The 27,891-nt window shown below is 40.6% G+C and overlaps 1 protein-coding gene across 8 annotated transcripts in view; it reads left to right on the top strand.

The window, feature by feature from the left end:
• Positions 1 to 27,891, top strand: part of dnah9 (dynein axonemal heavy chain 9) — a 302,000-nt gene that overhangs the window by 211,377 nt on the left and 62,732 nt on the right. For 5 of the 8 annotated variants that reach the window (XM_062973996.1, XM_062973995.1, XM_062974000.1 and 2 more), the window contains 3 exons: positions 13,079 to 13,272; positions 17,407 to 17,555; positions 22,899 to 23,026. In XM_062973996.1, the coding sequence (XP_062830066.1) occupies positions 13,079 to 13,272; positions 17,407 to 17,555; positions 22,899 to 23,026 (471 nt within the window). Of the gene's footprint in view, positions 1 to 7,608; positions 7,754 to 13,078; positions 13,273 to 15,047; positions 17,556 to 22,898; positions 23,027 to 24,923; positions 25,339 to 27,891 lie in introns of those variants that run through there. The other 3 variants (XM_062973998.1, XR_010003878.1, XM_062973999.1) reach the window with 3 other exon arrangements.

Genomic DNA, 27,891 nt, shown 5'->3' with positions numbered 1-27,891 from the left:
CATGAAAAAATAAGACATCCCCTGAAAATAAGACCTAGAGCATCTTTGGGAGCAAAAATTAATATAAGACACTGTCTTATTTTCGGGGAAACACAGTAGATCTTGTGGCCCATAAGTGGGCCACGGCCCACAGGTTGGGAACCACCGCTTTATAGATACTCAGTGGAGTTATTGAATTTGATATTGTGCGGTAGCAATGCAATCTTCTTGTCTTCCTTGAATCCTGAAGACACTATGACTGTTTTTGATAACTTGGAGCCAAGTCACTGCTCCTGCCCTATGCATATTCCTGTGTAAAATGAGCCATTGAAGGAGCCTGTGTACTGGAAGACAGACGGGCCCTCAAGATCTTCCCCCAGCTACAGATACCAAAATCCATGGATACTCAAGTCCCATTACATTTTACATATTTATTTATTTATTTATTTCCAGAATTTATACCCCGCCCTTCTCACCCGGGGGGACTCAGGGCGGCTTACACAGTTGGCAACATTTAATGCCAAGAACATAATAATAAAACAAAAACAGTACATATAATCAATTAAAACTATAAAAATACATCATTAAAATACATTATAAAAATTTAAACATATGTAAATTAGATCCATTTGTCTAAAAACCTCATGCTTCAGCCTTCAATCGGACCATGTCGACGTTATCATATTACTCGTTAAAAGCTTGTGCACACAGCCATGTTTTCACAGCCTTTCTGAAACCCAGAAGAGTTGGGGCTTGTCGGATATTTGTGGGGAGGGTGTTCCACAGCCGGGGAGCCACCACCGAGAAGGCCCTGTCCCTCGTTCCCACCAGCCGCGCCTGCGAGGCAGGTGGGACCGAGAGCAGGGCCTCTCCAGATGATCTTAGGGATCTAGCTGGCTCATATGAGGAGATACGTTCGGATAAGTAAATTGGGCCAGAACCGTTTAGGGCTTTATAGGTCAAGACCAGCACTTTGAATTGGGCTCGGTAGCATATCGGCAGCCAGTGGAGTTGGCTTAACAGGGGGGTGGTACGCTCCCTGTATGCCGCCCCAGTTATTAATCTGGCTGCTGCCCGTTGTACTAGTTGGAGCTTCTGGGCCGTCTTCAAAGGCAACCCCACGTAGAGAGCGTTGCAGTAATCCAAACGAGCTGTAACCAGAGCGTGGACCACCGTGGCCAAGTCAGACCTCCCAAGGAACGGGCGCAGCTGGCGCACAAGTCTCAGTTGTGCGAATGCTCCCCTGGCCACCGCCGAGACCTGGAGCTCCAGGCTCAGCGATGAGTCCAGGAGAACACCCAGACTGCAAACCTGTGTCTTCAGGGGGAGTGCGACCCCGTCCAACACAGGCTGTAACCCTATTCCCTGTTCAGCCTTACGACTGACCAGGAGGACCTCTGTCTTGTCTGGATTCAATTTCAATTTGTTGGCCCTCATCCAGTCCGACACAGCGGCCAGACACCGGTTCAGGACCTGAACAGCCTCCATAGTGACAGGTGGGAAGGAGTGACAGAGCTGGACATCATCTGCGTACAGATGACACCGAACCCCGAAACTCCGGATGATCTCTCCCAGCGGCTTCATGTATATGTTGAACAACATGGGGGACAGTACTGACCCCTGCGGGACCCCACAAGACAATGGTTGTGGGGTCGAGCAGGTGTCCCCCAATGACACCATCTGGGAACGACCCTCCAGGAAGGACCGGAGCCACTGCAAAACAGTACCTCTGAGACCCATCCCGGCAAGGCACCCCAGAAGGATACCGTGATCGACGGTATCGAAGGCTGCTGAGAGGTCCAGCAGAACCAGCAGGGACACACTCCCCCTGTCCAGTTCCCAGCGTAGATCATCGACTAAGGCGACCAAGGCTGTCTCGGTACCATGCCCCGGCCTGAAACCAGACTGCGCCGGATCTAGAAAATCAGTGTCAACCAAAAATGCCTGGAGTTATGCGGCCACCACACGTTCCACGACCTTGCCCAAAAAGGGGAGATTGGAAATAGGCCGAAAGTTCTCCAATTGAGTGGGGTCCAGTGATGGCTTCTTCAACAGCGGTTTGATCACAGCCAATTTGAGGCTCGCTGGAAAAATGCCTTCCCGAAAGGAGGCATTCACCACCACCTTCACCCACTCGGCCAATCCCCCTCTGGCTTCTCTCACCAGCCAGGATGGGCAGGGGTCTAGGATGCATGTGGTAGCCCTCACCTCTCCAAGCACCTTGTCCACATCCTCGAGCTCAACCAATTGAAAAGAATCCATTACATACAGTAGTGTAGTAAATGTTGCCCCTCATGTAAAATGGCAAACCATTCAAATATGTGCTGGAGAGAGCCTGAGTATCTGTGAAATGACAGGAGGTTACAGAAGGATATACCTTCACATTATTGTTGTCGCACCTCAGGTTAACTTCACCTTGCTAAATACACCAAGCTGCACACAGGATATAGTCTTTTGTAGTTTATTAGAAGATAGAAAATAAGTAGTTCTTAAAAGCAAAAGTAAAGTTCCAAAAGATTGATGCAAAACAAAGCTATATAGAATAATCCAAGAAAACATAAGGCATAAAACAAGGTTCCATGAATGCTTGACAAAGTCCCATAACTTGAATACACAAGGCTGCAAGGTAATCCAGGAAAGCAAGAGTTAAGCTTCTATACTCCAAAATAAGACGTTGCTTTTGACAAAGGTTTGTCTCTCAGCAAACCCTTTAATATTCTCTGCATAGCATGAACACATTTCTTTGGCCTCTGATCTCTTTTTTGTTTGCTATTCTAACACTTCGGGGGACCCGGAATTCCAAACAGCTAGCCCGAACTAGAGCTGTTGTTTGGTCAAGGCCAGACAGCTCATTAACAGCAGCCTCTTTCTGCCCGTTATCTAGCTGGCAGCTATCCTCCTTTTGCATCTGGCTAGCTTCAGTATCAACAACCCCATTCCCTGCCGTGGGAATGTCTCCTTGCTCCTCGTCTCTCACAGCAGGGACACTCTGAACCTGAATCCCATAATTCCCATCAGAGTCACTCTGTGACTCCAGCTGAGTCACAACAAGTGTAATACTTGGCCCATGGCAAAATCAAGGGTTGGTTTTGGGGTTTTTTTTCAAATATTTTGAGCCATGATTGGTTGAATCCATGGATCCAGAACACTTAGGCTGACCCTATTACAGTTCAATACTGTTTCACTATAACTCTGCAAAATTATTATTATTTTACAATAAGAAGACACTGGGGGAGACACAGAAGGAGACCATGTGGAGATTGCAATGTATCTAGAAACATACCTGGGGAGGGCTGTAAGAAGTTTGGACATATCCACATGTAACATTACAACACATACAACCTATAAATTAACAGAAATGTGCTGCTTTTCAACTGATTTTTAAAGTCAGGAGAGTGTTTAGACAGGAAAGCGAGAAGAAGTGTCACAAAACATTTAAGAAAAACATTTTAGAAAAACATTTTAGATCACACTATTTAAGAAATGGTGTGATCTAAATTGGCAGAAATCAGCTTAGATGACCTTGTTGTCTAATTCATGTAAAGCAACAAGAGTGCTAGTTTTAGCTAGATGTTAGCATCAGTGTCATAATTGTAAGAGCAATTTGACAAGAGAATCAAACTGCATGTCATGGGTTAGAGGTGGAGTCTTCCTCATTGGGCATTTCCAGGCACAGGATAAGCAGCCATCTGCTAGGATTTGCTACATCAAACAGGAGGTTAGGCTGGATAGTAGGCCTCTGCAATCAATGAAAAAAAGTTTCAATACTCATTACCAAATTAAGGGGTGGGGAAAAATTATTTCTAAAGTGTTTACAAAATTGGACAGGGTCTATATCGTAACTATAGTTAGTTTTTTGTTCCTTTTTTCTCTAAGTAATTGTGCTAATGGGGAAAGTTCAGGGGCTCCTGTCTCCCTCATTGTTAGAGCTATTGGCATAGAACACATTTACCACTGTTAACCCATGAAGTTTCAGGATGTTTTACTCATTCACAGATTTATGGGGAATTTTCAAAGTTTTTACAAACAACATTTTAAAAATGTTAAAGCACAGAGTTGCTTACTACTATTGCAGTATCAGGCAGTCCTCTTTGCAGAATTGTAAACTGTGTGGCTGTCTGGTTGGCTGTTCCTACGGAGGGAAAATAGCTCTCCTCTATCCTCACTGGGGCTTTCTGATGCTGAGCAGAATTTTGGGGAATGTAGTTTAGGGCAGGGCCTTTTGAATTCTCTGCCATGCGGCTCCTCGCCTTCCCAAACTACATTTCCCAGAACTCTGTGCTCTCTCAGTCTTTCCCAGCTCACTCAGCTAGTCCCGTCCTGCTGCTTTCATGTCCTCATAGTAAGAGGCAGCCTATCTCTTCTTAATTAAGAGGAATGGCAGCCTTTTTGCTTTGCCCTGCTTGCGCACTGAAAATGGAAACTGAGTTCCGAGCATTACAGAATTCAGATAAAAAAGTATTGGGTGAGTTTCGATTCTTACGTTTTTGTGTGGATATCACCCCCCATGTTTAATATCTGTTTGTATATACAAAACTTATGAATTATAGTAGCAGCAAGTGCCATCTTGAAATACTATACTGAGATTACTATGGAAGCCTTATTGGAGTCTAAAATGTCACCTTCCAAGCCCTTTTGCTGAGATACAGTTAGATTCATCTTTTGCATTATAACAATAAATATGAACTTGATCTCCAACCATTACTCCCCCTCCCAACTATTCCCGAGCACGAGAAAAATATCAATTTTAACATTAACTGTTGAATTGTTTTGCACTGTCCTCCACAAAACGATAATGTAGAGTCCAATGAAGCACAAACATGACCCACAAAAGCCAAATTTGTTTATTTCCTGGAAAAATAGCAACTGATTGCATCTTTATAGTGGGCTCCTAACATACGTTTGTGTGCATGTCCATGTGTATTAGAAAAGGGTGGGAATATTTTCCTGCTCTATCAACTTCAGAAAAGTGTTTGACAGCTTGAGGTTAAGACTTAAATTGCTACAAAATGGAATTGGCAGGAAAAAAGTACTGTCTCATCACATCTGTGTTTCAATCCATCAATTGCAGGATATGGATCAGAAGCAAAGGCAGTCAAACAAGAGAGAGGTGTAAAACAGGTGTATCCTCAGAGATCCAATTCATTCGAAACATGAGTAATGCCTTGGTTACCTTGGAAAAGTAATAAAAACCAAGGCTGTGTTAAAATAATTTGCAGGTTATATTGTGTGTTATTTTCATATGATCTAGACTGCTTCTACGCAGTCATTTAAAGAGGCCAGGATGTGTATTAAAGAGACCAATTTCCCTGCAGAGTTTATAGTTGTTGGTTTTTTCCGCTTCTAATTGTGAAAATTTATTATTTTAAAAAATAGTATTTGAAGATTCATTCAGTTAATAGTTCAGCAAAAAACTATTAAAAAGCGTCACCTTTGTTTTTATCCCTGATATTGACAACTAAAAAAATCATTTGATATATCGTAGTATGCAAGAAAACACCTACAGCTATGGGATGAGTCCATATTACTTCTCTTTCCTTCTTCTTCCTTTACTTCTTCCTTTTCCTTTCTCCCTTTTTTGACATATAGTGATGGTCCAGTGTAGCCAGTGCTGATGAATCCACGAGGCTCTCTGAGGATTTGTTTGTTAGATCATTCTCTTTTACCATGCGTGCTGTCAGTCCCCTTGTCCTCACTTTAAAAACTTTATCTTTCTTCTGCCTTTTATACAAGCCCTAAGTTACCCCATCGTGATTCCAACTTAGGCTTGTGCTGATTTTGAAATTTCAACCTCATGTCTCTACCTCAGTCCTTTATGTCCTTCCATGTTCCCCTTTCTTTCCTCACCTGTGTCATACACCTAGTAGGAGCCCCCTCTTCACAGGAGGACCCACCACTCCAGAGAGTGGCAACATCCAGGAATTACCTGCACCAGTGACCAATGAGAAGCCTTGGCTCCATTGCCAGAAAAAAGGGAGTTGTGCTTCAAAGGCAGGGGTAGACTAATCACTGTTTTCTGGGCAGTAATAGTGCCCAAAGAAGCAGGTCAATGTCTTCATGCTGATGAGATAGGTCTAGTGGCAGCAAAGGATTCCTCGTGAGTTTTAGGGCTCCTTATGTGGTAGGATGCTTTTTAGGAAAACTACTTCTTCCAGTAGCCTCTGGCATGGTACAGTTCAACCTAATGAGAGCAATGACTTTTTTACAAGCCCCTGCTACAGGATAGATCTACTGGAACAACTTCTGTACACCAGCAACCGACCTAACAATTTTGAGCTTGCTTTCATAGCTTTGCTTGTGATGCCTGCAAGTAACTTTGAACTGCCCATGACCATTCCTTTTAAATTATTTTTTGTTGTCCCTAACATTTCCTAACCTTGGCTTTTGATTGCATTGACCTCACTACTGGATTGCTCTGCTCCCCAAATATGCTGGATTCTGAGGATACTGATGGTCTTGACCCCATCTAGCTGTTGACCTCACATCCACCTATCTGCCTTAAACTATCTGCAAACAGAATAGTCAAACCCATGAAGAAAATATTTCATTTAGAAACCCCCTAACATTAATAATGTTTGCAGTATATGCCCAAGAGCTCTAAACAGCAGATTCAAAGTAAGAATCTCTCTTAAAGCAATATTGAATCAACCAGTAATGAAAAAAAAAAGATAATGCTTCAGATAGTTTTCTTATTTGTGGCTGAAATTAAGGTCCACAATCTAAATCGGCTTTATAATGGATAGGTTTGCATAACTTTCACCTACCAATCATGTCAGTTTTCTGCACAGTATTAGATGTACTGCTGCAAATTTATGAATATTTACTGCTAACATCACTTCTTCATATTCTAGTGAAATCTGCAATCGAAGATAAATGTTTTTTGAAATCATAATTACACGTTTGCCTGACATAATGCAAAGGGAGACATGATAAAGTCTTGATATGTATTCTGTGTGAATAATAATAGTAATAATAATAATAATAATAATAATAATAATAATAATAATAATAATAACTTTATTTCTGTACCCCACCTCCATCTCCCCAAAGAGACTTGGGGTGGCTTACATGGGGATGACATGCTTTTCTGTATGCCCCCCCCCCCAAAAAAAAAAGAAAAAGACAAACACTACACCCCATAGGCAAGTTATCATTAAATGGCATCAGGGTGGCATTGTATGTCACAGGCAAGGGGAAGGAAACATGGAATAGTTGGGCATGAATCCTTGATCTTAGGCTGTAGTACTTTGAATGTAGTGGCTGAAGATATATCAGCCCAAGCATAGTCTGGCAACAGGGAGCTTGGGAGCAATTGGATTTTCTAACAAGTTAAGCAGCATTGTTTCTTTGGGTAGTTAGAGGCAGCCTTTGAGGATATAGTCCTTTGAGGATATAGACAGCTGACAAAGAAGTAAAATATCAACTATGATAAAATCAAAACATTATAAAGCCAGGCAACAGCACAAATACGATTTTAAACACAGATGAATCAAAATGTAAGAAACAATACACCCAACAGATGAAAATGCCAACCTTGGAGCAATTCATTATTTCTAGAACTGCAAAGACTTTTGCTTTATGGCTGGCTGCTGTGCTTTACTATCTGTCTTTTCATTACTTTCCCTCCAGGAAAGACATGCAGTGGAAATGTATCCCATCACTGTGCCATGGACAAACTTTTCATTTTCCTTCCTTCAAGTGCTGTGATTCACTTCCTGAACTCCTGCCATTTATCACTTAGCCGAAGGGGTTATCGGTCTACCTATCAAAGCTGGTAATAGATGTTCCTCATTAGCAACATTACTTGCGTTTCTAATAACAATTATGAATCCAGGAATTCCATGCAAAGTATGTATCTAGATGGGGCTGTGCTCCTACCTTGTGAACGAATCCAGCTCCATTAAGAACAGGTGCATGCCCCAGTTCACAACCTTCCACCCATAGAGTCTCCATCTCTTACAGAAGTGTCTCCTGAATACAGTCTCCATTATCAGTATCCATACTCAGTTTGTTAAGCAACATCTGACCCATACTACTTTGTCACCAGCCTACCTACGACACCTCATTCAAATCTAATTGCACTCAGTGTCATCATATTGATTATAAATACCACTGGGGACAGAGTGTTACCTGATAGCACCTCATATCACAGAAGTCTCCTTCACTATCATCTAGTACTGTTCTGTGGAACAGTTCCTGCAGGTAGGAGCAGAACCAATGTAAAATAGGGCCCCACCTCTCAGTTTGTAGAAATCCAAAAGATTACCACCATCAAAGGCTAGTGAGAGACCAAGGAAGATCAGCAGTCATACTGTCCACGTCTCTCCTACAGGAGCCCATCCATTAGGGTGACCATTGTTGTCTTAAAACCAAACTTGAAATTGGACAAGGCAAACAACTCCTCCAAGAACTTATGAAACTGCACAACTTCCCTCTTACCAAGAGTTTTGCTTCCCCAAACAGAACATAATAACTTGGCATCAGCAAAGGTAGTGCTCTGCTTGTATATCTTTTGTATCTTGCTTTCTCTATGCCAAATGCAAATGCAAAGGCCTCTGTAGGCTGAACCCATAAGTGTCAGCGATGATCCTGCCTTTCTTAATGCATACTGCTTTCCTGTTCTCTCGACTGTTTCTTGATGCAGAGATCCAGTTCCCACCACTGTATTTGTCTTATATAGCTCATCCCAAACCAGACTATCATTCCATCTAGCCCAGTGTCACCCAGCTGGTTGGCATCAGCATTTCATGGCTTCAGACAAGAATTCCTGCAGATGTCAGGGACGTAACCTGTAACTTTCTGCATGTAAATCGGATGCTCTGCCACTCAACTATGAGTCTTTCCTCCTTTTTCCACAGTGTGTTCATTTCTGAATGTAACTGTCTCACTCGAGCCGAGAGAAGCTATTTTAGCTTAAGAATACATCTGGCTAATTTGGATTATTCCCTTCCTTACTGTATCCTCCACTTCCCATCCTAATCATTCTCATCTGCTCGTTTTGAAGACGAAGAATTTTCATTATGTAGATATGCAAAAAAGCAACTAAAAAGGCATTGTTTAATAAATGTTGTGTTGAATAATGAGCTCTAAGTAGTGGATTCAGCTTTCAAGAGGGAAAAACGGTTACAGAGACAAAGCTGCATATTAATGCTATATTTATAATTTTGCAGAATACAGATGATAAGATTATATGTGTAGCTAAGAGATAAAGAAGCAATTCATGTATTTCATATTGAAAACACTAGTGTTTCTTTGACAAAGGAACAGACGATTCTTCTTTCTTTCTACTTGTGTACTTCAGAGTCCTGTAAAGTTTTAATTCTTGTTGAAGATTGGTTTTGACACAATCCGCAGCTTATATGCAATGCATTGAGTTTTACTAATGCTGTCAAAATCTTTTGATCAAGATGGTCTGATAAGACACGCCTACAGCTTGCATGAGAATACATATTTAAAATATTAATGTGATAGGATATCAGAAACATAATAGAAACCCTCCCCTTCTAGAGATCTAGATTCTTTTTAGAACATCTTTGATATAGTACATTGATTACTGCTCCCCTGAACATTTTTTATTTATTCCCTTCTGCTTCATTCTTGGAACATTTATTATGTCTCTGGTTATAGGGATTCTTGCGTGAGGTAACTTAGCAACACAATACTTGAAATGGTCATTAAAATCTTTCATTGGAAGGGGACATTAGGGTCAATGATTGGTGGACTAGTGAAGCCTCTAGTCATTTCAAAATCTCATGTGAGATTGGCTGCAGCTTGTTTTCTTCCACACAAGGACCGAAATATTATGGTACAGGTCAATCTGTATTTCTTATGTCATTAAACACTCAACAGTTTACATTCTTTAAAAAAAATCTTTTTTATAGAACTTGGCCTCTAGCTTGTAAAGGGAATTACCTTTAGCAAGGATATCAACACCCTTGGAGAAACTCTGGCCAAAATGTGTGTTGCTGCCCACCATTTCATCATGATAGAAAGCCCACTCTCTAGTAGTGAAGCAAGGCAGAATAATAGAATCATTGAGTTAGAAGTGATCTCAGGAGCCACCCAGTCCAAAGCCCATTTTGTCATGCAGGTAAACACAACCAAAGCACTCTTGTCAGATGGCCACCCAGCCTCTGCTTCAAAACCTCCAGATTGAGACTTCACCATGCTCTGAGGCAGCAGCATATTCCACTACTAAATAGCTCTTTCCATCAGGAAGTTCCTCTTAATGTTTAGGTGGAATCTCTTTTTTTGCCATTTGAATCCATTGTTCCATGGTGTCCCTAGTCTCTAGAGCAGCAGAAAAGAAGCCTGCCCACTCCTCAATGTGACTATAACTTCCCATGTCATAGGAACAGTAAGAAGTAGTTAATCCATGCCTAGCTGTGCCCTTGAGTCTTGTTGTTTGCCTTTAAAGCAATTTCCTTCTATGATGACCCTAAAGTCAACTTGTTACTGTTATTTTTGGGCAAGATTTTTGGCTGTTGCCTTCCTCTGAAGTTGAGAGTGTGTGACTTGCTCAGGGTCACCCAGCGTGTTTCTTGGCCAAATAGAAATAGAAACTCTGGTCTCCAGAGTCATAGTATGACACTCAAATTGTTACAACATATTGACTCTGTTGCCATTGAGACTATATTATTGCAAATACACTATATCTCTAGCAATTCCAATTTTCAATTATGGATAAATTAGGCTAGAGAAGTAGCACAAAGTATAGTCTAAAGAAATTGGCTTCCAAGACAGACTTTTTTTGATGCTTTACGCCAGTGTTTCTAGAAAATTATTTCTGAAACAGCTTTATTTACATTTTTGTATGTTCTTGGTATTTATAAAGAAGTGCTGCATAAATTTACCAGAAATGAAATAAGAAAAAAAGCTTGGTGTTATGACTGTGGCAAATAAGCATGTGCATTTTATCCTTATAGCAATGTGGTCTAATCGAAAGGATGATATTCACATTTTGGCTGTAACCAACTTTTTGTTTTCCCGACAGTCGGGTCAATAATTCAGCTAATTATCACTATTTTTATGTATAGACCAAATTCGGGATTCAAAAATGGATTGCAAATTGAAACAAGTGCAACATTAAGATATAATTAAATTATTGAAAACACTAAAAAGGGTTTGAAACGTGTAAGTTACAAAGCAACTACAAACCAATACAATTAAAACAATATAGCACATTCTTAAAATCCTTTCTTTGAAGACCTGGAGGCTGCTTTTCTTTTGTCCCTTTCCTGATGATCAATCATGACTCTTAAACTCTTAAGTCAGCAGCCTTTTAGGTAGCTCTCTTGAATTTACTTACAGCTTTCTTGAGTTTGCAGAGTTGGACTCATTCCTTCTGAGATTTGCCAACTGCTGTCTGACAGTGCTGAGAGTCTAGAATGGAGGTGTAGGCATGCCTTCAAAGTATTTTATAAATTAATAATGCTCAGACAGCCTAGTATGAAAGTATAAAAGAAACAGCACTGTTGGAAGATAAATAGGGCAATGATTGGCAGGGCAGATTTAGTGAGCTTGTCAAATGCTACACTAGTAAAATGGGTATTTAAAATATAGATATTGCATGACATGTGGATTGAAGTTTTACATACCCATCAAAGCTTTATTTTTTCCTTTGTTAGATTTGTCCTCATGAATTGAACTATTCAGTTAATATAACTTAACAAAATACCACAACCAGAATGTGAAACAAAAAGATAATATAGATGAAAACAGCAAAGAAATCATTGTACTAAATGAGCATCTTGTCTCACAAATTTAATAGTTGTCCCTTCATTATACCAACCTGTTAAAATTGTATTGTTAGCATTGTTTCCCAATCTGTGGGTTCCCAGGTGTTTTGGCCTACAACTCCCAGAAATCCCAACTAGTTTACCAGCAGTTAGCATTTCTGGGAGTTGAAGGCTAAAACATCTGGGAACCCACAGGTTGAGAACCACTGTGTTAGAGTGTGGTGATAACTTGATACTTCTTTCACCTAATACTGAAGATAGATTTGTATTACCTTAACCAAAGGTAAATCCACCATTTTTGAAGTGCAACTCTCAGTTTTCTAATTACTAATTTGTTTTTCCAGTTATATGTATTCAAATTCATTAAATGAGGAAAGAGGAGGAATATCAGCTTTTGAAGATGTTGCGGAGAGAGAGGGAGCATAGAACTGCATTTTTATTGTGTTAGATCTACTCTGTTCTACACTCCATCCCTTCTTGATCTGTGTATCAGTCTGGCTTCTTCTTCGTGGTGTCTGGTGAAATAAGCACATGTGATAGTAATTGCACCCCAGCCATTCTGTATGAGCGGGCTTTGTTTCCCCCTCCCTCCCCAGCTGGCTCGCAAATGCCACAGAAATCTAAGGGGCAGCGACGTTCACCTACCTCTTCCAGAGAGGCCTCACCCCTTCCGAAGAGGGTCAAGTCTAGCCCTCCAGTGACTCCCTTGCCTTCAGTGGCTCCAGGAAGAGGAGGAGAGGCTCAAAAGAAAAAGAAGAAGCGTTCTGCTTCAGAAACCTGCGACGTGGCCATGCTTCCTGGGCATTCTACTCCCTGCATGCAGGCCACACCCCCGGCACACACTGCGTCGCTGACATTAGCTATGCCTATCACACCAGCGCGGGCCACGCCCCGGTGCAGCGGTCCTGACGCCGGCTGGCTTGAGGCTTCTGCAGCCTTTGGAGGACTTCGGAAGCAGCGTGGCTTCAAGCAGCATGCCTCCAGTACAGGCCCTGGTCACGGGTGCGTCTCTGCTCCCCTTGGCAGAGACAGATATATATATGCCTTCTGGGGAAGATGAGTGGAGTTGCAGCCAAAGTACTTCAAACAGCTGTTTTAAGGTTCCGAGAGCATTGTTGGGGCGCAATTACTACCACATGTGCTAATTTCAAAGATCACCACTCGAAGAAACCTGGTTACAGGTAAGCAACCATTGCTTCTTCAGATTGAAGGATGAGATGTTTGATTATGTAGACCAGGGCTAGACAACAGTGCCATGTCTGGGACTAATTTTCTGTCCCTGGGGCTCTAAAATGCTCCAGACTAACCAATGCTGTATGTTTGGGGCTACTAATAATAGAGCTTGCTTGTCTTTTTTCCAGGCACTCTCCTCCATGGAACAATTTCACAACCTGGATCGGGACATTGAGGGTTCTGCTAAGCGCTGGAAGAAGTTGGTAGAGTCTGAATGCCCTGAAAAGGAGAAGTTTCCCCAAGAGTGGAAGAATACATCTGCTTTACAGCAACTATGTATGATGAGAGCCTTACGTCCTGACCGTATGACATATGCTGTCAGGTGAGTCATGTTTACAAGCAAGGTGGCTGAGCCATGTCCAGCAGTGCAAAAAACAAAGCTTTTGAACAGCGTGCCCACAAAAGGCCGTGACTCATACAGCAAGCACTTTAAATGTCTGGTTCTTGTATATCTGTCTTCCTGGCTTAGAATGAATGTCTTTTAATTCCATAATGCAGTTTCCCTCCCACTGTCACATGTAATCAGAACAGATCCAATCATTGATGTATGTTTAACCTTAGCCACATCTAGGATGGATTGTTAGCTGAGCGATGCTGATCATATAAAATCTTTTCTATCCTTTCTCTTCTGATCCAAAACAAATATATTAATTGTCTTTATTTTAGGCATTACTTTTTTGGTTTCAAAATATTAATTGGAAGTATGCATGTCCAAGGTAGTTTGGAAACAACTAGCTAACTTTAATATCTTTAGTATTAATATTAAACATAAGTTAATGAGTCATGTCCTTCCCTCAGGGAAGTTTGGATAATTAATGTGATGGTTAATAGCATTCACAGTGATGCAATAACTAAGATATGTTGCCTTTGAGAGGCTGAATGGGATCCCAAAAGGAAGAGCATCATTGATAGCACTGGAATTGTAATAAACTGCAGTGTGGCAGGAATTGAATTTGAGAATTTTGGCCCTTGTATACACCCGCACTGATCTTTGCATGCCACGCTCTAGTCTAAATCAGTGAAGTGGCAGGAGGTGATTCTATGCATTCGTGTAGAAGAAAAAGCTCTGCATTTGGTCAGAGTTACTAAAAGTATTTCTGCCATGCAAAATTGCAGTGAATCAGTTAGGGAACCAACCCTAAGAAGGACAAGTACAGGCAGTCCCCAAGTTATGAACAAGCTAGGTTCTGTAGGTTTCTTTTTAAGTTGAATTTGTTTGTAAATCAGAACAGGTACTTTTTTAAGTGTAACTCCAGCCATAGGGAAGCATAGGGAAGGATTAACACTCTTGTGGCATTTGTTTTGCTATCTGTGCCCCTGTCCAGAAGATTTCATCTCACTTCTTGTCCCTGTGATAATTGGATTTTGAAAAATTTGGCCTGATATGGAAACAAGGATTGGTGACAAAGCTTCAGCAGAGACACCTTTTCCCCATGATAATTCTATCAGGAGTGAATTCCCCTTCCGAGGGATAGATTTCTCTCACTTCCTGTTGTCTCACCCCCATTTTTAACTATGAATTGTTTGTAAGTTCAATGTTTGTAACTTGGAGACTGCCTGCACATCATCCCTTCTTCATTTTCCAATTCAGATAAACAATCCATGGTTTTTTGTTGGAGGTAGAAAGAAGAGAGAGGCAAATCAGGAGGATGTTAGCTCCCATGCTTTAGAAAAGCAGACCTTAAACATAGAAGTTTTATATATGTAATGCACTGTGAATTCCATCATCTTCAGCCATTAGATTTTAGGATTTGTAGTTCAATTCAACTGTAGGCTGAAAGTGCCAGTAACAAAAATGTGCTATTGCAGGAACAATGATAATAACACATGCCATTTTCAGAAAATCATGTAGGTTTTTTTGTGTGTAAACTAACAATTCAGTTTTCAAAATTTTATGATTAGCTCAGGGTCAGTAGGCTGTCACTTGGGAGGTAATGGAGGGGAAATTTAAAACACACATAAAACTTAAGTTTTTAGGAACTTTCATCAACCATTTAATCATACTAGAAATGCAATTACGTTGAATCTATTAGTTATTATTTTAATGTTTGTTGTTGTATTTTCTAACTTTCTGCAATTGTGTTTGTGACTTTCCAGGAAAAGAACGTGGGATGCCAAGTTTTTAGTGTTCATAGTAAATTCTGTTTTGTCATTATCTTTTATTTTATTCACCTTGCCTGTTAAAAACAAAATCACTTCCATTTTCCAGTCATTCTCTCAAGGGACTTCTTTTATGTCTTTATATTCTTCTCCACAAACCAGTATTTTTTAAAAAAATTAAAGTATCGTCTACCCCAAAAGAGGAATGGCAGTGCTTGGTGAACCCTCAAGTAGCAACCTCATATATTCTATCACATCCTAGTGCAAGACACCTGCTCCCTTCCCCACAAGTTTTAAGAATAAACCATTTGAGCAAAAACAAACTGTATAATTTATGTCCATTTCAATTATAACATTAACAGTGCATGGTGTTCATCTGAGCATATACTAAAAGGATGCCTTGTAGCACCACTGATTTGTTCTTATAGTTTGGCTTATGCTGGTCATTGATGTTGTCATCAGTTATTTAGTGAAGTACATGAAGCAAAAGGTGAACCTCACATAGGTAAGTGTATTACATGTAGTTCATGAAAGCAAAAGGTCTTTTGCTCCATCAGGATTTGTCTGTTTAGTTTCTTAACTTTCTATTGGATGACATTTGATTCTCTCTCTGAGCCTGCCAAACTACATAGTCTCTGCAAAACAAAAACAAAAAAACCCCCTTCTGGGCTCATTTGTCTTAAAGTGAACCACACTTTTTGAAAGCTGAATAATCTCATCCAAGGGTAAGCAGCCTGGTGCCCTCCAGATGTTTTGGACTACAAACACCATAATCCCTGATTGGAAGACACCCAGTTCCTTATCCCTCATCCTTGTTAATCTTTTCCATTGTGAAAGAGTGTCTGCAATTTAAAGATCTAAAATGGCCTCACCAGGTTTTTTTCCCTTGAAAACCTCAAATGAATCAGATTAAACAATAACTTTCCAATCATGGCTTGCAAAAATGCTTACTGTGTTGGTTTCCATCATGTTAGAAATTAATACAATAAGACCACCATAACTCTGGAAGCCTTATCTGCCATTTTAATCACCTATGTCTTGGGGAAAATGGTGTCTCTAGGTCCCTTAAGTGATTCTGTGGTATACTTTCCCCAGATGTAACCATTGAGTTGCATTAGAGTAGCATATTTTTTAGTGAAGATACATTTCTAAGAATCTCTCGGTCCTCCACTTCAATTTTATGATGTGCTGGGATCAGGAGTGAGGTAATTCAATGATAGCTGGAAAATTACTAGACCTCTCCAAAGGCTTCCAAGCCTTGATGTGCATTGATAACATACCTTGCACAGGCCAGCAATGCCTGGATGCATCCTAGCAAGTTATGGGTACATGGTTCATATTTATTGTCTTTGCTGTCTCCCCAAATCACCCATGGGTTCAATGAGAGTGTCAAGAGCTGCTTTATTTTGCTATTGAACTTGAAAGTACTGTGTATGCTTATGAAATATATTATGTGCCCACCTGCAATAAGAGATGCATTGCCACTTGGGAACAATAGTCCATTTTTAAGTTAGCAAATTGGAACAAGGAATATTTATAAGGTAAACTAGGAGGAAATATTGAAAAGGCATGAATAATATTCGCCTTTCAATATGCACTTGACCAAATCTGTGCAGGTAGGTTAGTTTACTCAGAGGAGGGAAGGCAACTTCTTGAAAATCCAAGGGTGTTTTTTCTGTCGTGTGTTGTTTTTGCTCCTTTTCTGCTTCTAAAGAACCTTCATAAGTACATCTCTCCCGCCAAGAGAAGAATGGTACATTGGATGCCATATGGTTTATTGTGGCATACACTCTCTGTCCGATTCTGTATCTTGGGCTGAATATATATGAAGATTTAATGACTATAATGATTAGAGTACCTTGTAGGAGTAAGCAGCAGCAATTTTGGTGCTATTGACATTGGTAATATTCTGGCTTCTGATTAAAACCATAAATATTTTAGTCCAAAAACAGATAATTTTTACTTTTTCTGTAGCTCAGATCTTTTTGACATTTGGGACTCTCTGAGAGCACAATTTCCATTAAGGACCATCCATGGTATTGGTCAATACATCATTGAAGATTAAGGACACCTGGCAGTTTTCCTGGACTGCCTCAAGCTTAGCCTGTTTGACTTGTGTTGGAACACTGACCCTTTTTTCAATTCTCCCTTGCACTCAGACTTTATGCAGTGAAAAAGGACAAGCCTGCCAGATCCCGAACCTCTAGTTGAAAATAACTGATCTCAGGCCATGCATAATGCTAGAGATTCAACTTAGACCCAATGTGTCTAATTTTTCTTGAAGCAGGTGACTGTAGAATTAATTTTATAAATGTGTTGTGTTTCCTAAACATTAATGAGTGTTCTCTTCCAACAGAGATTTTGTAGAAGAAAAGCTTGGGAGTAAATATGTATTAGGAAGATCTCTGGATTTTGCAACATCATTTGAGGAGTCAGGTCCCACAATCCCAATGTTCTTTATTCTCTCACCTGGAGTCGACCCCTTGAAGGATGTAGAGAAACATGGTAAATACACTGCATCTGTTCAACTAAGGGCCATGCTCAAACTGCCAAGCAAAGGAGCTGTCCCTCTTGGGTCCAGAGAGGAGGAGCCTGTCCTCTTGGGAAAACGTCTCCTCCTGATAGCAAGTAGTCTCCTTGCACTGCTTGTACCACGGGAGCAAGGATTAAACAGTCTTTCCCAGCTGGGTGAATGCAGTTCTCATGACCCCTAGTTGCTATGCTGGCTGGGGTGATAAGAGTTGTAGCTGAAAATTTCTCCAAGACATCAGGTAATGTAAGAGACGTTTAGCAGTACAACTGTAGACGCCAGTGTCTTCTGCTTTATTTTATTTGTTTTTCAACCTCCTCCTGCCTTTCTTTTTGTTAGGTCTTTCTAGTTTTAGTCATAGAAAGGAGAATCAACATGTTGGTCACATTTTTTTCAACATCCCCCTCAGACCCTTTCACATTCCTAACATTACTGTCTCCTGCCACCCTTTCCCCATCCCAGGGCCAAGCAGCCTGGCTTCCATGCCTCATAGCTGGTTATTGAATAGTGCCTGTTTGAGGATTGAGAAGGCCTGACTGAAGGAACAATGGTTTGCTTCCAGGCTTTGTGATACTCCAATCAATGAAACAAATGTGGTAAATCTTAGGTTTCATTGATTTCAGTAGGCATACTTTAAATATATCAAAACTTGGATCCAAACCCTTGAGAGAAACTGTGTCCAGGGGAATTCTTTCCAATCCTGATTATCAGGGCAGTTTGCTGGATCCAATGGTCCTGTGAAGAATTAGACATTCTGAAGCCATCATATCCTGTCTGATCCAAGCAGGGTCAGCCATGGTTAGAACTTGGATTGGAACCACCAAGGAATATCAGGTTCAGCATGTTGGTATTTCATTGGAAAGCAGTGGGAAGCCACCTCTATTCCTTGCCAAGGAAAATGTGTTGGGAGTGCTTTGATTGCGTATTCCTGCAGGAGGTTGCACTGTATGGTCTTGTTCTCTCTTCCAGATGCATGATTCTAAAATTCTGAGAAATGCATGGAGTTTCCATAAATCAATAACTACTTGAATAATATCTTGAGCCACCTGAGAAATGCGCAAACAATACCTCTGTTTGAGGTTCGCCAACTGTTTTTTGAAGGTCCTCAGTATGAGTATATTTGGGGGCATTTGAAGCCCTAGCCTAAGATATGATGCAAACAAGATATATTTAAGTTGGGTCCAGAAGATGACTTTAGAGCTGCTTAAACATATGTGCCCTTTGGAAAATTGCTCTTCTACTCACCCTTTTACGCTGATAGACCCAAAAGTTTCTTAATCAGTTCCCACTCCAGCATAAGGTGGTTTGAAAAGCAGTGCAGTTGAAGGAAGCAGCCACCTGAAGTGGGTTGTGCCCCTTTTGAAGCTTAGCATCAGTGATGTTATTTTGGAGGCAAGGGCCCAGTGTGAAGACGTGCAAGAAATGATTCTGTCACAGATGCTTTGTATAACTACTGCTCGTCAGAGTGTAAAACGTACATGAGTATAGTAATCTTTTGCTATATTTTTATCTTTATTTTTTATTCAGCTTAAAACTTGAGTGCCTTGGAGAAAATGTCTTTGCCAAACTTTGCCAAAATGTCATTATGATCTAGATGTTGGCATATGCACATCAGAAAGCTAAGCATGCAAATAGGTTTGCATCACACATCCTTGCAATTGTCTGCTTTCATGTGTAAAAATGGCCAATTGCTCATTCCAATTTGGTTCGTTTCTAAGTTTGGTTTTGATGGGAGGGATTGGAATTCAACTGCAAACGAGACATTTAGCTCTTTGTCATTTCAATCTATGGATCCCAATGCCTGTCTGATTGGGCTGCCATAGCATATATTAGCAGTATTATGTGTGTACTACTTTTCCATCCTGGCTGATCATGCACATATGGAGTAAACCCCTTAAACAAGAAAACCACATTGTCGCTGTTTACAGCAAATGTTTTCAGAAGCAGAAAGCTACTTTAATAGCTAAAGCAATTTTGCAGGTCTACTGGCTTCCTTATAGTAGGGCACTTGAGGTGAGGATGATCGAAAATTAGATTTTTGTAAACTTTAACCAGTGTGTATTTTGTATGGGAGCTCACTCTGTACCATCTTTGAACTGCTTTGCCCTGAGTCCAACTAAATCTAACTCAGGCTTAAACTGTGAGACAGAGGCACATCTACATTCAGGGTCATACTACAATATAGAATATATCAACTGCATCTAGTTAAAAGACTGCCATATATTGCCTGGGCAGGGAGGTATCTATGGTAATGTGGATGTTTTTACAAAGACCAGCCTTTCCTGCTGCTGGCAAGTGTTACTAGCCTGTAAGCATACTTTTTTTCCTTTTAAGAAAGAAAATTTGGTCTGATTGTGCCTTGCATGCAGAGTAGGCACTGCTACCACCCACCCATTTTTTGTTCTTTTTGTTTTGCTTTTCTTTGCACATGTGTTTTATTGCTCAGAGAAGAGTCACATTCCATGACATTTAGATGCAGAATAATTGTTTCATTCACGTTTCACACTGGGGCAGAGCTTGGAATAAACAAATTAATTATTGATTCATTTGCATAATTAATTAACTTTAATCCCAGTGCGGACTACAATAACTACAATTAGTATCTGACTTAACATAGACCAAAAGCACTGCAAGCTGATTTACAATGAATGGCTAGAAATAGATTAAGTTATGGTGGTTGAGAATAGATTAAGTTATTCTGGGCTCCTGGATGAAGAGAATGGCTCTGTTGGTCATGTGAATCTTTGGGCTACTGCTTTGTAACTGAAAGCAGCCTTAGACCTTGTGGGAGGGATGTATAGCTATGGTCTACTCCATTTGACCTAGGCAAGTAGGTCTGTGAAGAGAAAAAGATTTGCTCTGAGGGACTCGGACCACAAGGAGGTTAGCAGAACATTGTAGATGTGTTCGACGGCAGAGGTTTCTATTAAGGCTTGATGTGCTAGCCATAAAGAAATAAAAATGATCTTGTTCATGTTATAATAGGAAAGTTCAACTGCTGAGCCTACTACTGCAAGAAAGAAGTGCCATGAGGGCATGGGAGAGTGCGAGGGAGCATTACCACAGTGGAGGGCAGTTCCTTGCCTCTCCATGGCCCTGCATCCAATATATTAACCTTTTTAAGAAGCAGAACATGGAGAGGTTAAACAAGAAAGAAAGATCAACATTGGAGGACAAGGTCAGGTGGCACTTTAGTTTCAGGTCTCTGGTCCTCAGACCAAACCCTTTTAAGGACATATTTCAGGGTCTGTTTAAATGCTGCTTTGGTTGAACTTTGCCATTTCAGAGCTCCCTTCTATGACTGACACCTCTTTTTTGCAGTAGTAGGCTCAGCAGTTGCCTGAGTTGTCATTTTTATTTCTTTATGGCTGGCACATCAAAGCCTAAGTAGACATAGATACAGCTCTGCAAAACCAGAATTTACTTGAAAAATTATTTGTATAATAATTATAGAGTATTTATTACTTTTCCCATAAAAATGATTATGGGGGAAAAATAATTCTTTTCTTTTTCTTGGCTTTGGATGCCCCCATACCAATAATCCAGAGATCAGATAAAGTAATTAAAACTCAGTTTCAACAAAGCCTAGTTCTCTAAAGTGGTGAGACTTTCTGAGTGTCTTTCATAAGTCTGTCCTCTATTTTGTATAAAATTCAGAAGATTAATGTTATTCCTAGTCTAACATACAGTTTCCTAGCCTTTTTTTAATCCTTCACCACCAAAGCAAATACATTTCACATGGAAATCTTAACAAATCACAGGTGAGATATTTTGCATATATAAAAATGGAAGTATTTTCATTTAGAACAAATCTATCCAATCAATTGCCTATACATTAGTGTTGACTGCCCTGAGCTTAAGAAGTCTAGAAATTTCAGTCAAAATTGATTTTTAAAAACCTGAGTGGAAGTAGTGGAACCTGAATGGAACCTTAACGCTTATGAAAAAAAATGATAGATTCTGTTTCTTGAGTATAGTAGTGAAATGCTGTCCTGAGAGAACCTAAAAGAACCTAAAAGAATCACTGATTGCTTCTACTCTCTCTGCCATAGATCAATTTTTGGCCTTATCGAATTTTACCCAAAAATGGTTGGAGCAGCAACCAGAAGCATGGGCATTTTCCCTTCCCTGTATGATGGCCCTCAACTTGTCCATAGGTCATATCAAAATCCATCTGGACCCTAAACCTGTCATTAACATATAGACGAGGTCAACAAACACAAGTGTATACAGTACATCCTTTTATTCAAATCTCCAGCTTCACATTCTAATATTATGAAAGAGGGAGAAAAACTTCTCTTTACCTATTTTCTCAACACTATGCATAATTTTGTACATCTTTATTATGCCTCTTCCTTTTTGTTTAATAAATTAGAGTATCCCAGTGGTTGTTATCTTTTCCTGCAGAGTGACTACTATGCTCCTTTGAGTCTTTTGTTTGTCCTTTTCTCCATCTCTTCCACTTTAAAAAAGGCTGAACTGAACACAGTATTCCATACAGGAAGCCCCCACTTACCTGACAGGTTGGGAACTGCAGCACTGTTGGAAAGTGGAATTGGTTGATAAGTGGAGACCGGGGTGGGGGGTTAAGGTTGCAAATGACTGTGGAAAAATGAAAATAACACACAGTACACTGACGCATGTGTGCGAGCAATGCCAAGTGATCCTTGTAGGCAAGAAGAACAGTGGAAATAGTGGTTCCCTTGTCAAATTAATGGAACTTGTCTGTAATTTGTACATGTTGAAAGAGTGAGTCACCAGAAAGCAAAGCATCCAAAGACAGGGGAAACTTGTATGTTGCTGTGGATTTGTGAAAAGGTATGGTCAGTTCCTTTTCACGCTCAACATATTAGAAGTGTTTTTTTAGAAAAACAATAAAAGCAACAAAATAGCAGTTGGACATTAGTTTTGCATTTCCGTTGGTGAAATATCATTCCTCCATGATCTCTTTCTTGGTCAGTCAACATTTCCACCCACAGACTGTATCAGTGAAGTAGGGATTTGTGCCCCAATATGGATCACTATATATTGGCTTAGATTGAATTTCATTTGCCATTTTGATGACCATTTACCCAGTTTGGAGAGTATCTTTGGGAGCTCTTTATAATCAGCCAACTTATCCACATCAGCACTCATCTGATAACTCCAGACATATTATGGACAAGATAAAAAGCACTACCCCCAAAAGATATCCCTGAGAGACCCCTCCACTATAGCAACAGTTTAGATTCTTAATATGATAGCTTCTGTTGTAAGAGAGTCTGAAATATGGAGAAGATGCTATGTGTTTCCCTTCTCTGAAAATCTTTTTTTTCCAGGGAAGAAACTTGGCTACACATTTAACAACAGGAATTTCCACAATGTCTCACTTGGGCAAGGGCAGGAGGTAGTGGCAGAACAAGCCTTAGACCTGGCCACAGCGGAAGGACATTGGGTTATCCTTCAGGTACCCCCCCCCCCTCTCTCTTTTTAATCTTAAGAATGTTACATTTTTGCCTCTGAATCATCTGTTGCAGAAGTGAATGAAATCATCAGTGACTGACAGCTGGTTCAGTGTAGGCATGGGCAATTGTCAGTATAACAAGCTACTTCTCAGTAAGTCTCAAATGCCCGTAAATGATCAGTTACTATTATAGTTGTTGGTTTCCACAGAGATTGCATCAAGGCTATGAGAACAATCCCACTGATGACGTTTGTTGTATTCAAATCCAGAGCACGGTATTGTTATGAAAGACTTTGATGTGTTTCCTGTTCTGTGGACTATTTGAAATCATAATAATAAAACTTTATTTATAACCCTCTTCCATCTCCCCAAGGGGACTCGGAGCGGTTCACATGGGGACCAAGCCCAAACAAATAAAACAATACAACGACAGCATATATAATTAAAACAATAACAATAAAATAACATTCATAAAACACATCAGCGAAACATTTGTGTGTGTGTGTGTGTGTTTTATTGAAAGAGGACCCTGTGGTCAGTTCAGAAACTCCTAATTTCCACTGGCTATCTCTAGCTAGTTGTGTATGTCTGTGTGTATAAGTGTGTATGTAAGAGAAGAGAGAGAAGGATAAATTATGTGCCAGTATGATTTGAAGGCACACAACAACAGCAGCAAACCTAAATGCTGGTCCAAAAAGAAAAAGAAAAAAGAAGATGACTTCTGAAACATGTCATTTAAATTCGGCCTATTTTATATCTGTGCTTGTTTTTTCATTGCTGCTGCTCCTGTTAGTGTTGTATATAGGAGCAATGTTGTATGCGGTCCTGAAGAGCTGCCTCTACACTAGGCTGGCCAGTCACTTTTTCTATTGTAGATTTTCCAGTGAAGCAGCAAAGGCTATTTAGCAGTTCAGCCAAACATTGATGGTAGTCACCCATCAATCTGTGTGCCCTTGTGGGAAGCACTCGACACAGTTAACCCACAACATGTGATGCCTTTAACCATAGCATTCATACATTTCTACTCTGCCCACAGTCTTTTAAAAATTAAGAAGTTTTATTGGCTTTGTAAATATGTAAAAATATTCCAAGGGAGAAAGCATCCCAGTAATTTTTTGGCAATACAGGAAATGCAAATTTGATACAATTGTGGAAATTAAAAATGGGAAGGTGAGAGTGATGAGCCAAAGCACAATAAGCCAATAAACCATTCATATTCATGTAGGCTGTAATCCTACCATTCAGAATCATATTCATTTAGACTATAAACACATTTCTGGGGGTAAGCCCCATTGAACTGAATGAGAGTTACTTCTGGGGTGACATGTAGAAGACTGCCCTGTTAATGAATGTTTTAAACCTTTGCAAATGTATCTTCTGATTTTTTCACTTAAATATATCTGAATTTTAAATATAATGTTGAGTTGAATTTCTTGGTCTTTTCATTTATCTGTCAATGATGTGATTGCATGAAAAATTACTGAGATGAATCAGGTGGCTGTGTGTCAAACAAAAGTGACCCTTTAATAGAATTGACATAAATATTAGATGTTTTGACAGCAGAGCCAAAATGAAAGTTTAATGTTGTATAAGCATTAGTAGAAGATGATGCTACTCATGGTTGGCTGAAGTGGTTGACAGAGCCATTGACTGCTGATCCAATAAATGATGCAATTACAGTAATCATAGGGGGCAAATATGATACCAGTCCTTGGCACATTGGGCAAAGGTCCTATGGCTTTTTCAGCAAGTAACAAGTAGGGCTTCTGCTTCTTCCTGATAAATGCCTTTCTCCTTCCATTCTTTAAATGCCCATTAATAGGTATTCAGTAGCAGTAGCTCCTATTTTTGGGTTGAAAACAACAATAACAAGTTTTTAACATGATTCCCATTTCCACAGGGTTTGCTCTTTCTCATCACATTTGCAGCTACTTATCCTTTGACCTCCAAGGGAGCAAAAGGCAAAGGGTTACAGAATGCACATAATGGTAATCCGCAGTGGTGTCTGCCTCAGTGCTATTCTTGGAGCTATTTTAGAGCACTGTCTTTGTCACAATGTTGTCGACCGCGTTTCTAGGGGATCGGGCCCCTTAAGGAGAACCGATCCGGTCCTGAGAGAACGGACCTTGGCGGAGCCAATAAGAGAATATGAGCCGCAATACAACCTGGAGCCGAAATGAAGAAGGTCCGCCAAAGATGAAGGAAAATCCGCCAAGGAGTCTTTATTGAGCGATTCAGCTGAAAAGGACACTAGTAGCGATCATTCAGTCTACTAGCGTATCATATGTTTCAAATAAAGCCATATTTATACAATGTTTCGGTCTGACAGCCCTTTGAATTTCCCGCCCCGCTCCCCCGCCCATCTGATCGCGGATAGGCTAGAAGGTTGAACGAGGCGGGCTTTCGTTTCCCGCCTTGCTCTGCTGGCCCAATGGGGAGCCGCTTTTTGTCCCCACTCGGGCCAATCAGAGAGGAGGAGGTGGGAGCTATTGAAACAATGAAGTGACAGGGCAGGAAATATCAGATTAGTCCTTGCCCGGCCGATTTCTAAAGGGATTAATGACAGTCATCAGGGGTTCCTGTCATGTACACTGATTTCAGATATGCCTTAAGGTGTCAGGGGGGAAGTAAGGATGGGTGGCAATGGGCGCAGCAGGGCGTCTTCCTGAGACGTCCTGGTTTTCCCTTTGGAGGAGATATGACAATGTTTGCCTTGAGGGCGAATCACCTTTTATTCGGCGACCCAAGCCCTATATTGTCCATGCAATCTGATTCTGATTAGGTTATGCGGCAGCGGATTAACCTTTTGTTTTGGGGGAGGTAAACCTGGGTCATAGGAGCTGGGGTTCATGTTGGGGTCAAAATATTTCCCATTTGATTTCATGATTTGCCAATTATGTGAAATAAAATGAAAAATAAAATAAAGTTGGAGCGTAAACCCAGCTGGGAAAAACACATATTTTCCGGGGATCCCAAAGAGTACAAATACATATAGGCAGATAGATAGATTTCAAGGAAGTAAGGGAGAATCCATAAAGGTGGGTTACATTGCATAAAGGGGGATCATGAATGATATAAACAATTGAAAACATTTGATAAGAACGAAGTTCACAACATCTGGGGAACCCAATATGGAAAGTCATAGGAGTGGAGTTCTAGCAGCATGATTTCACAATTCATGAAGTTAGCCCAACGATTAGAAATTCATACAACAGTGAGTCATGAGGGTGTCCAGGTACATAGAATATGAAAATTCACGGATACATGAGGAAAAAGAGTTCATCTGTGATGGAAGGAATTCATAGAGATGGCATGGGGAAGGGGCACATGTGGGTTGCAGTCTTTGGAAGTATAGGATTTCATAAGTCCAGGGGTAGGTCTGGGGAAGAGTGTTCTTCTCCTTCATAAAATTATGAAGGTATGAATGAAACGTGGAGGGCGCCCGTCCGGGCACCCCCTGGCAGCTGTAGAGAGGGTGAGGGTCCTTGGAGAACTATGTCTCCCCAGCGAGAGAGCGATCCCCCCATCCCCAGTTCACAGAAAGGGGCTAGGGATCTCTTAAAACCATTCCGCGGGTCGCGGGGAGAGGAAAGTCCGGGATAAGGCAGCAGTTTGGCTTGAAAGGAGCAGTCGGTCCCGTTTGACAGTCAGCTGTTGAGGTGCCGAGAACTGGACCGATTTCGGTTCCGCTGGTGGTCCTTGAGTCAGGAGCCTTAGAAAGGATTAGGACTAAAAGAAGAGCATGCTAGGGGTAGTTTTGATAAAGATATGAGCCAATTTGTACCGCCCGCCGTATTAATCTATGGCGGAGAAACCTCCGCCAGAGTTTTTAAAGATCAGACGGGTTAGTGAGAGAGAGAGAGAAATTGCATGCAAAGGAAGGAGTCAGAGAATGACACAAAATAACCAGATAGAGAGTGTTACTGTTAAAATAGATGCTACTTTTATTGGGGGATTTGTTACATAGTTCAGGGAAGGGGAAAGTGAAGAAAAAAAAATCTTTTAATAATAGTCTGCTGCGGTCCCGTTCCGTTCCTTTGGTGAGTGATCTGCGGAACTCTCCGCTGCACTTTTAAATTAATTTAAAAGCCGGGGTTTCGGTCATCAACAATCTCGCCACCCTTTGCCAAGGAAGGCAACCAGAGGAGCCTGATGCAAAGCCTGTCAGGGTGCAGACTTTTCCTGTTTGTTCTTGAAAATAGAGCTCAGTTTAATAACAGCTTGCTTAACAAGTTTAGTGGTTTGGGGACATATTGTATCTAGATCTATAGAGTTTAAATTCCAGTTCTTTCCCTAACCATGCACTCAAGTTTGAGGAGGCTGGAGCACTCTGCTGTGCCTTGTTTTCCCTATTTACAAAAAACGGGTGATTTAATCACTGGCGCACTTTGAAGACGGCATTTCTCTTCCAGCTTATTGGGCACAGCAGAGATGATAAATGAAATGGAAAGGTGCTTGGTGCACTGTTAGCACTGCGATTACTGATGGATTTGAACCTGGCTTACAATGAGCTCAGGATTTGTGAGTTTACTGCAGAATTTGTTCTAGGCTTTGCTTGGTACTGAGAGTAGAACCCTGCAAAGATGACTGTTTCAACATACCTTTTCCCTCTGTATTTTTACCATGGCTGAGGTTTTTTTTTTTCTGGACAGCAGCAGAATTTAGGATTAGTTCCCTAATTTGGAAGCCCTTTCCTCTGTTGGTTTGTTTGATTCTTTGCTTTGGAGGAGAAAAGAGAGACACATGAACTGCAGATTTATTTAGTACAATTTATCTTTAAAGCCTGTAAGTTTCAAAGAAAAAGGTCCCAGAGTAGTTTGCTGGGAATGATTATAAATTGCTAAAGTAACAATCAATATGGAATAATA

This window comes from Anolis carolinensis, chromosome 2, assembly GCF_035594765.1.
Source record: "Anolis carolinensis isolate JA03-04 chromosome 2, rAnoCar3.1.pri, whole genome shotgun sequence".
Taxonomy (NCBI): Eukaryota; Metazoa; Chordata; class Lepidosauria; order Squamata; family Dactyloidae; genus Anolis; species Anolis carolinensis.
This window is presented reverse-complemented; position numbering and strand designations above follow the sequence as displayed.